The sequence below is a fragment of the Triticum aestivum genome, chromosome 1B (genome assembly GCF_018294505.1).
Source record: "Triticum aestivum cultivar Chinese Spring chromosome 1B, IWGSC CS RefSeq v2.1, whole genome shotgun sequence".
NCBI lineage: Eukaryota > Viridiplantae > Streptophyta > Magnoliopsida > Poales > Poaceae > Triticum > Triticum aestivum.
In genome coordinates, this window is record NC_057795.1 from 126,089,831 (window position 1) to 126,100,173 (window position 10,343).

General features: G+C 45.6%; 1 protein-coding gene across 1 annotated transcript; it reads left to right on the top strand.

Annotated features, from left to right (window-relative positions):
* Positions 1 to 1,882: 1,882 nt before the first annotated feature.
* On the top strand, positions 1,883 to 6,058 carry LOC123111573 (uncharacterized). Its single transcript, XM_044532388.1, has 8 exons — positions 1,883 to 2,167; positions 2,275 to 2,413; positions 3,111 to 3,298; positions 3,379 to 3,550; positions 4,105 to 4,307; positions 4,620 to 4,742; positions 4,818 to 4,921; positions 5,742 to 6,058. Exons 1-8 carry the CDS (start codon positions 1,933 to 1,935, stop codon positions 5,868 to 5,870), a joined length of 1,293 nt encoding a protein of 430 aa, XP_044388323.1. The 5' UTR covers positions 1,883 to 1,932; the 3' UTR covers positions 5,871 to 6,058.
* The last annotated feature ends 4,285 nt before the right edge of the window (positions 6,059 to 10,343 follow it).

A 10,343-nucleotide genomic window follows, 5' to 3' on the forward strand; every position in this document is an offset into this window, starting at 1 on the left:
GAGCGTTGAGGAGTCTGGATCGACAAACAACTGAACACCTTGTGGGAGACGATGGATGCGGGTGTGGACGAGTTGTGGCCGGTGAAGGGCACCACTCTTGGCCCGTTCATGCAGCAGGTCTGTCGAAGCCCGCGTCCTCCAGCAGTGACTGTGGAGGTAGAGGTGGTATGTTGAGGGATGCCGGCAACCCTGGGTAGGCAGGCTTTGTAGTACTCCGACGACGGCGAGAAGCGGCCGCAATGGCGGCAAGGTGTTGGTGGATGCGGTGGCGGTGGGCCCATCGATGGATGCGACGGTGGTGAAGAGGCCGAGACTGGGTGACGAGGACGAGGATGACAAGGCCGGGGTGTGGAAGAGGGTAATGGCCGTTGTGTCATAGACGGCCCAGGGGAAAACAAAGGGAGAAGGACGTGGGCTTTCTCTGGGTGTCCACGAGTCCCTTTGGTGGGCTGGACAACGTTTTTGTGTCTATGCGAATTCAAACGAACACAGGAAGATGGGTCGACGAGTTGGAGTTGGCCTAATAGGGCGTGTTTGGTTGCCCACATATAGCCCAACCAGGCCCGTGTGGGAAGCAAGAGGCCTGTTTGGTTGACTGGTTTCACTGTTGGGCCTTCATTGCACGTTTCTTAAAGTAGCCCAGAGCATGGCTCGCTGGAAACGCTTGAATCGACAGTTTCTCGCGAGCCAGGCCGAGCCGAGCGCAAGCGAGCGGGCCCTTGCACGAATGGGGACGGGAGGGATGCGAGGTGATTACGTGAGGTCTTCTCCAACCTCCAATAAGCTCCTATCTAATCTCCTCCCTCTGATCTACACAACGGTGCTTCAGTTCGAGGTAAGCTCTACATGAAAAGATGCACCTCGATGCTACGGTTCCATTCAGGTGATCGATTCGTAGTTTCGTCGGCCATAAGTTCTTAATTTCGTCTTCCCGCTTGGAGCTATTCTGCACAAATTTTGTAAGATTCATCGCGCAGGATCGATCATTTGAAATTTCCTTTGAACAGCAGCCTAACCTTGCAGTTCCTCACAACATTCGTGTTTTAAGTTTTTGGTTTCTACGATCGTAGCTTTCTCTCTCTTTGAATAACAGTCTACTGTACCGCCGCCGCCATGTCGAGCTCCTCTGTCCTCCACTCAAAGCCCTCCTATTCGTCCCTCTCGATGCTGACGCCCTTCCCCTTGATCTCTTTGCGTGTGTCCTACTACACTAGAGTCGTTTCTGGCGTCGCTCATCTCGGCCTACTCTCTGTCGTCCTCCTACTGCACCGACGTTGCAATGGCGCGCACACTGCAGTTTGCCGCGCCACCGACGGGGTCGATCATCTTGGCCTCCTCTCAGCCTCCTCTCTCTTGTCCCACTACACTGGAGTCGTTTCCGGCTCGATCATCTCGACCTCCTCTCTCGTTCTACCGCATGGACGATACCATGGCGCAAGCACTGTATTCTCCTCACTTGTCCACTGTCTTTGCGCGAGCACCGCAACTAGTTCGCCGACGGTGTCGCTCGCCGTGCCGCCGACGGGGTCACTCACCCACGATTCCATGCTCGTCATGTCGGACACGGCGCCACGGCCACTATCCACCGCAGTCGCCATGGTCCGGCGCACACTGCATTTCTTCTCCCCCTTCCTCTACTAGCTCTTAACCCTGTGTGCTAAGTGCAAGTGCTAGCTTTTAATCATATCCCATGCAGGCAACCAAACAACGTGTAGTTGTATGCGCCGAGACAATGCAGGCAACCAAACAACGTGCCAAAGTTGATCCCCTAATGCAGGAAGTCCATATGCAGACAACCAAACAACTTACAGATGTCGCATATGAGGCTGTTTTTTAATGTTAAACTGGGTTGAGATATGTATGCAACGCAGGTACTGTTCACTGCTGCAACCAAACACGCCCATAGCAAATACGGAGTACCAAATAGCAAAGATGAAATCGGCGAAACCCCTGCTTGCATCGTCAAAATATCTCGATCGGAATACTTACGACGTGACCACTTTACTCTGGCCCCACCATCTCCTCGTTATTCTCCACCCCCAAACCCGCGGAAACCCCAAATCGCGCGACCTCTGCCAGAAATCCATGGGTGGCGGCAGCGGCGACCTCAGCCCCACCGGCATCCCCGCCTCCCCTTCTTCGTCCTCATCGGAGCCCCTTCCTCGAGGTGATTCGCTCTGCCAGTAACCGATTGATCGCAATTTCCATCTGGTAGTACGATCGGTTCTGTTCTTGACCTGTTGGCGCATGGACCGCTTAATTATGTGGTGGCAGAGTTTGCCGATTATGTGCCGGTCTCTGACGGCGACTCCGAAGGGGGTTGCATCTGCGACGACCCCGAGGTGGAGGCCCTTCTCTACGGCAGCCAATTTCAGCACCGGTCGCTGCGGGAGGCGAAAGACCTCATCAGGAGGTAGCGTGGCCCTTTTAATTTCTTTGTTTATCTCTTGTGCTCTGCTCCTGTGATATTTACATCTACACTGAAGGGTTAGTGGTCGTTGAAAATAGGCCCCAGTCTCTGTGTTGAGAACTTAAGATGCTACTATTGTTTGAAAATACCGAGTGCTACTGCTAGAACATGTAATTTGACGCGCCACATACATGATTCTCTAAAAGGGATGCTGGAAAGGGGTGTCATGCCTCTGGTTTTGGAATGGACGTATGTTGATGTGTACTCACTTTACACATGATCATCGCTGAAGTCTGCGTTATGGGACAGCAATATTTCAGTCCCACCTTGGGGTTGGTTTAGACTAATTTGTCCTCTTAAATCGGGATACCATTTTGAACCTCAGTTTACAGAACTTACATTTTATAAACCCGTAAGTTGAAATGGTTGGTACCTATCTTAAAAAACTAGCTTGGTGTTCTTTATGGTGTATTTCCAAATGTAATACAGCGTCGGTACGTATTATGTATCTACTCCAATGAGTTCTTTGCTTTGAGTGAGTTCATAGGCGATTATGTAAACAAACATGGAGAAAAAAATTCTACTGTATAAATATTTTTCATGACATGATGCTGAAGTAGCAAAGCTAGTTAAAAAATCTTGTAGATAAAGATCATAGAGAGGTCAGCATGTTCGTTCAGTCATTTCAACCTATGAGCAGGTATAAGCCTGGGTACTGGATTGAAGGAGTTGGCGACACAAAAGCTGGGGATTATTTGTTGCCTGATACCACCACATTGTTATTGGCGGGTCCCAGAGGTGCTGGGAAAAGTACACTTGTGAACCGAATTACACGGGTCTTTGACAAAGATGACGATCCGTTTGCACCAGAGCGGGCGCAGGTTTCCTGTAAGTCTTATCAATTTTGGGCGCACTGTTTCGACATGTGTGATTGCAGCTGATTTTCCTACTGCTGTTTACATTGCTAGACAATTCCAAATCAAATGGTACAAGCTTCGTCCGGGAGTACAAAATTCCAAGAAATTCAAACGGTATATGTATTTGTGATACAAGAAGCTTGTCCAGAAACCCAGAAAAGGATTTCAAAATGCTGCAACGTTGGATGACGAAGGGAATTAGTCATGGGGAGATGGTGACGTGGTAAGAGGTGGCCCTTAATTCAATTATATACTGTCCTGTAGGTGTTCTGTGCATTAGGATTTTCGTTGGGAGAAATTTGTTGTCATCCAACACTTGTAATTTTCTCGCAAAAAAAAAAAACTGACACTTGTAATTACAGGGATGAGTATTCTAGGGCTTTTAATTCTTCACACCAAAAGATACATTATCAAGTGGATCTTTGTGTCAGTCAAAAAGTCTATGATTGTCAACATTTCGTCATTCAAGATTTCTACAGAATTTGATGTCACAATATGTTTTAGTATCTTAAAGGGAACACATGGAGAATTATTTGAAATGTTTCCTGCATTTACTATCCTGAAAAATTATTTCTTGTGCTTCCTGCAAGTACTATCCTTCAGAACATGCATAGAGAGGTGTTCAGTTTATTCTTATGTTTCAACATTATTTTGTCATTTCCTTTTAAGTTTTCCATAAATCTTATTTAGTCTTAAACGAAGCAATATACAACATATGAAAACTAACTACTCGATATAGCACTAGCTAACTTTTTTCACAACACATTTTTTTGACAGGGATACTGATGATGACACTAAGATTAAGAACCTCAAATCAATGGGGAGGCAATACAGTTTTTTGCCTTGCAAAACCAGGAAGGTCAACTTTGTGATATTTGTGGTTGATGGTGTTTCTATCCTAACATCAATTGGAAGTGATAAGAAAGGATACATGGATATGCTCCGCGAGACATTTATGAATCCATTCTTGTCTTTTGGAGGTATGGGCAGCTATGATGCTTATAGTTTTATGTAGTTCCTTAATGTGCTAAATTTGTAATAAATATATGCATATACAAATGAACACATATATATTTGTTACTAATACTCCTTTGAATAGTTTGAAACATATTTCCTTTGAGCAGGTTTGTATACAGATTTGTGATTTATGTAATGTATATTTGTTGTATAGAATTATTGCCTTTTTATTCTCAGCATGCTCATTGAACAATGTGTTTCATTAATTAACCGGTATGATAAATTTATATTTGTTACTGTCAGCATCAGAGTGATTATAGCAAATGTGATTGCAGATGACAAGCCTGCTGTTGTGGTTACTCACGGGGATAGACTATCATTTCAACAGCGTTCCCAAGTTCAGAATGAGTTAGCAGAGACACTTGCCATTCCACCCCAACAAATTTTTGATATACCAGGTATTGCACAGTTGCTTTTGCCACATTCTCAATATGATGCATAACTAAGAAATACACCTTATATCTTCTACACAGGTTCTGATGACTATGAAACTGATATAGCTGTGTTGGATATGTTGCGTTACTGTATCCAACATGCTGAGCAGAACTTCTCTATGAAACTGAAGAATCTTGTAGAGGTTTGATTTATTCCCCCTGATATATCATTCATCTATTGTTCATACTGTATATGAAGTTCACATGTACATTGCAAACTTAAATTGATTTTTCGTACAAGTCATACTCACGTAAGAGAAGACCCACTTGATTTATTTTTACTGGGGTTATGGAGTGCAGGTAAACAGTAAGAGTACCAATTGTAACCTTCATAGGTAGGCCCCAATTTTCTGCCAATCAAGGAAAATTGCTGGACCTGCTCTCGTTCAATCTTTACCTTTTTACTTGTTGGCTATTAAGATTTATATGGATGTTACAAAGTACAAACTGCCTTAATTTATGGTGAGAAAGCACTCCCGTCCGGCTCTTACGTAGTACTAGAGGTGAGATGTGATCTCTCTTATTTATGAACCCACACATATTTATGGGGCAATCACAAATATGACGCTCAGAAAAATACAAATTGGAATCTTTTGGCAGAACAAGTGTCAGGTCTCTAGTTAAGCACTAGGGGTCAAGCGAAAACTTGGTTGGGCAAGAACTCATCAGAACTGCCACACTGAAGGTTTGGCCTAAGCTCCAGAAGTTGGCTGACTCCACCTCTGGGTTGTCATTAACAACAAATGAACACAGAAATGACATTAGATATACAGTCCTAAATACTCCCTCTGTATTAAAATGTAAGACGATTTTTTGACACTATCATAATGTCAAGACAGTCTTATATTTTGATAGAGAGAGAGTACAACTGAATGTGAAAGATAGAAAGGAAAAAATGCAGTTGCTTATCTTCGTTTGAACATTTCTTTAGTGGGTACTTACTTGCAACCTCATGTTTGGCAGATGCACGGGCGTGAAACCCTCGCAGAGATGATGGCGCGGTTGATGGGACTAGATGCAGTCATGGATGCCACCATTGTTTTCCTATGCGCCATAGCCCTTCTACTTCGTGTATCGGATAACTTACTGTAGTGGTAACTGGTGTTTTGCTATTGTGGATTGTAAATAAAGCTGTGTGATCAAAGGGAGTGCTCGAGAGTAGCATATATCACTCACGATATGCGACGCACTTTCTTGCCACTATGGAAGAAGATGGTGTCACTTCACCGTATTTGATATGTACTGTCTGAACATATATATGCAAGAAGCTTTGCACTGCAGTGTCTAGTACTATAGTTTCTGAAATCTGCCCATGGAGGGTACCTGGGCAAAGGCATCAATAGCATGGTTGAAGAACATAGATGATGTGCTAATCGAAGATTTTGAAGTGGAGGTGCAAACCTTTGACTTAATTGTTTGTTGCTTCTATTCTTCTCCTTTATTTTTGTTGCACTTGTTGCAACAGAAACTTGCACATCATTCTTGTTTTGACTGCTTCCGTTGGTTATCCATGCCCTGTTCCTCTTTTTCAGCCCTTGTGCACCAAGGTTTTGCAAAAAAAATCCACCAAAGAATTAACCTCGGCTATGATTCCATTTTAGACAATGCCAACTCTTTCTTGAACTTGTGCACTCTCAATTTCTTTTGTTTAGACTTACACCTTGACTAGAAGCATAGGCGGGATATGCTGCGCCATAAACACAAATTAAGAAAATATGAAGAATCAATATTCATGCAAAAAGGAAACACGCGTTGTAAAGCATAAATTAAGAAAATTCCAAGAATCAATATTGATATAAATTGTAAAAGTTGGTTATCTATTAGATTCTCTATTGATATTTGAAATGACAAAGTACAAGATCGTTCAAGACTACCGAAAGATAGTATAGATACGAAGTCATATATACCTCACATACTACATACCTTTAAAAAAAATACCTCACATACTACAGACGACACCGTCCGTGGCCTCCTGCCTGACCGGCGACCGCATACCTGACCGGCCATCCAGCATCGCGATAGTCGTTACAGCGCACGACAACGGCTACACACCGTGGCGGCGGTCAGGGAGTTCATGATCGACCGAACTCGGGTTGCAGCACTTCAAAAAATGGAGTGTCACCGGCGTGCCGGAGGCGAGCGGAGGACGGTCCATCGGTCTCAACCTCGTGCATGACCTGGCCGGGTGCTGCCGGATGAGTAACGTCCGGGCTTTACTCCACCCCGTGTTCCACACTGTCAAGGTGGTCAAGGATATGGACTCCGTGAATGGCAAATTCTGTCAAAGCGAACTTGCATGTTTGCATGTGTTTCCAACCGGCGATAAGGTCCATCAGATTGGTGTGTGTGCTAGCTTGTGCGTCTACCTACGCAACTGCGCCGTCGACTATTATCAGGCTCATGCGATGCCGCTGCTCCCCATAACGGGTGGCATGTGGAGCTGCCTAGCCGACGATCCGGCGTCCCCGCTTACTGCCAACCGGGGCCGCTGGCAACCCGTAGCCGACGACGTCCCGCACACGACGGTCGAAGATCAGAAGCCGGTTTCATCACAGGAGAAGCACGCGCCTGCGAACGTCTAGAGGCCATCATCGTGCGGACCTCCCGTCTGCCCTTGGTTCTCCTTTCGCACGGTTGTCTCCCATCTCTGCTGCTTCCACCCTTTTCTCTCTCACATCACTGGTCACTGCCCACATGAACGACGACGGCCACGGCCACTGCGAAAGCTGAGTTGAGCACACCGCAACGGAGGACTCCAGACGTGACTACCACGACATCCTCGCCTATCTCTTAAACTCGCTTTTCCTTTCTACAAAGTCAAAGAGGCTGCACAGGCGACACGGAAATAGAAAAGGCCCAAAATAGCCGACACGAAGGTGCACAGCTGGGACGAAACAAGCCATCCGAAGCAAACCATCGGTCGACCGACCCACTGACGTACATGGCACACCACGGCGGAAGCAAAATCCAAATAGCCGAGAGCTCCCTCGAAAATGAGGCCTGAGCCTGACCAACAAGGCCCACCACAGAAGAAAAAAGAACACCAAAGCTCTCTCAGCGCTCCATTTCACGGGAGCTTAGTAAGTAGATAGATTTTGAACAATCGATTGCTTCACCTCGATGCCTTTGCAAATGTCAACATCTGTATTGGCCTTTCATCATTTGAAATAAAATCTGTAGTTGCACACTTGCAACATCTTTCTTAACACAATAAACTTACTTGATGTCATACCCATACGTAGAGGTAACTTGGGCTGAGTGAACATGGGTTGTGGATCCGCTACAACGGACTTCTTAGTTCAGTGGCTATAAGAGGAGAGCGGCTGCAAGCGAAAGGGGATCATGCTAATGCCTTCTTCCTCCTCCAACTACTGCCTCCTCTAGTATTCGACCAATGTATCATCTGCTGCTCCTCTATCTTTGATCTATGATCTTCTCATCCTTAATTCTCGTACCCGGATTGTAGCCCCTTCGTGATCCTTGGTTTGGTGAATTAATTCATACGTCGGGAGCACTTGTATTCATTGATTTGTGTTTGTTGATATCAAATTGTTGCCTTCGATTCACGGGATACGCCACTTGACCACATCTTTTCTCAATTCTTGAGCTCTAAACCGATTCTTTTTTATTGAAACGGTCTTTAATATATGATTGTTCATTGAATGTTGGTCTACTTGGAGCTGCATAATCTTGGCGAGATGGTTTAAAATAAGATGGAGAATACGCCCTTGAATCATACATGTACCATGATGAATATGAATAAAAATTAGCATAAGGAGGCATCCATGGCATTGGCATTGGGGACCCAAAAGTAGGATATGAATATGCAGCATTAAAATTGTTCCTTTTCCACCACCGCTCCTCAAACTTGCGCCTAAGGAGTGATCTTAACTTCTTTGGATTATTTGGCGGATAAGTATGTTTCTCTTCACTCTTTTGATATTTATCTAATAATTTTGCGAAAGTGACTTTCGATTTCTTACTCTTGTGCTTATTGCGGCCTTCGTCTCCTTTGGTTTTGCTTGCATCGATCTTTGGATTTTTCCTGTTTTCCCCAGTGTTTGGCGCCTTCATTGTAACTTTGATTGAATTCCCACCTTCAAGAATATCTTCATTGTGCACCCGAACAATCTCTTTACTTGAAACCTTGATTCCATCATATGCAACTTTTACCTTCTCATCTTTAAATGAATCTGCTTGAGTTAGTCGATGCAATAGCTTTTGTCCATCATGACCAATAGGTGTAGATTGGTCATTCATTTATGTTTCAAGAAGTTCCAAACATCCTTTATCAATGGCTCATTGTACTATTTGATGAAACATGTTGCAATCTTCAAAATTATGTTCGAAAGAACCATGCAACTTGCAATACATTCATCCTTGCATTGATGGCTCTACATGGTTATAAAGAATTCAAATATAATCATTTTTTCAGTAGTAAATCAGAGATATGATTACACATGCTCGAATTGAAGGTATACTTATCAATCTTTAGCCAATCTTGTTGTGAGATCGACTTTGGAACTAAGCGATCAAATGGTTTAGATTTACCGAAAAAGGCTTTCGCCCCGCTTTATAAACAAAGCGAACCGCCAGAGAGCACACATACAAGGACTAGTCCACACACACACACATCCAAGTCTCACAAATAAGTACAGAGGTTCTGCTGAGGGCAAAACTCAACAAGCCCAGACAAAATAAAAGAAAAGAGTCAGAGAATGGGACAAGCGTCTAGTCAGGTTCCGGCGGAGGCGGCGGGGGCGACGGCGATAGACGAACAACCATTGAGCGTAGGTCGGCGATGAAGGCGGAGATGGCGTCACGGTCCTGAGGGCGGCTAAGCGGCCGCCAAAGCTGCAAGAAACCAGAAAGTTTGAAGATATCGTCAGTAGCTCGTCACAGAGGAGTGTGCTGGATCACAAGCTTATTGCGGATCGTCCAAAGGGTCCAAGCAATGACCCCAATCTCAAGCCACCTAATGTGGCAAGACGTCAAGGGGGAATTCTGGAGTTTGACAAATAGGCCGGAGAAGTTGGCGTGGCACCAATTTCCACTGACCACTTCACGAAAGCAACTCCAAACGAATTGAGCGGACACACAGGAGAAGAAGATGTGATTCGAGTCTTCGGGGATACCGCACAGCGGGCAGATGCCAGTGCCCGGGCCATTTCTCTTGCAAACCTCGACCCCAGACGGGATCCGACCACGAATCCATTGCCACATGAAGATCTGGATCTTCAGGGGCAGGCGGATGGACCAGACCGTCGTAAGGGGGGGAGGGGCGGAGGAGGGTGCGATGGCCTGGTAGAGAGACTTGGTGGAGAATTGGCCAGAAGGCTCCAGGCGCCAACACACCTAGTCAGGCCCACTGTCCACCATCGGTTCGTGGAGAGCAACACAGTCCAGTAACTCACGCCAAGTGGCGGACTCTGGGGGCCCAAATGGCCTCCGGAATGCGAGGGGCCCTAAGTCAATAAGGGTCCTCTCAACTGAGATCACATGATCGACGGAGATGGAGAAGAGGACGGGAAAGCGCACAGCGAAGCGAGCGTCTCCGGCCCACCG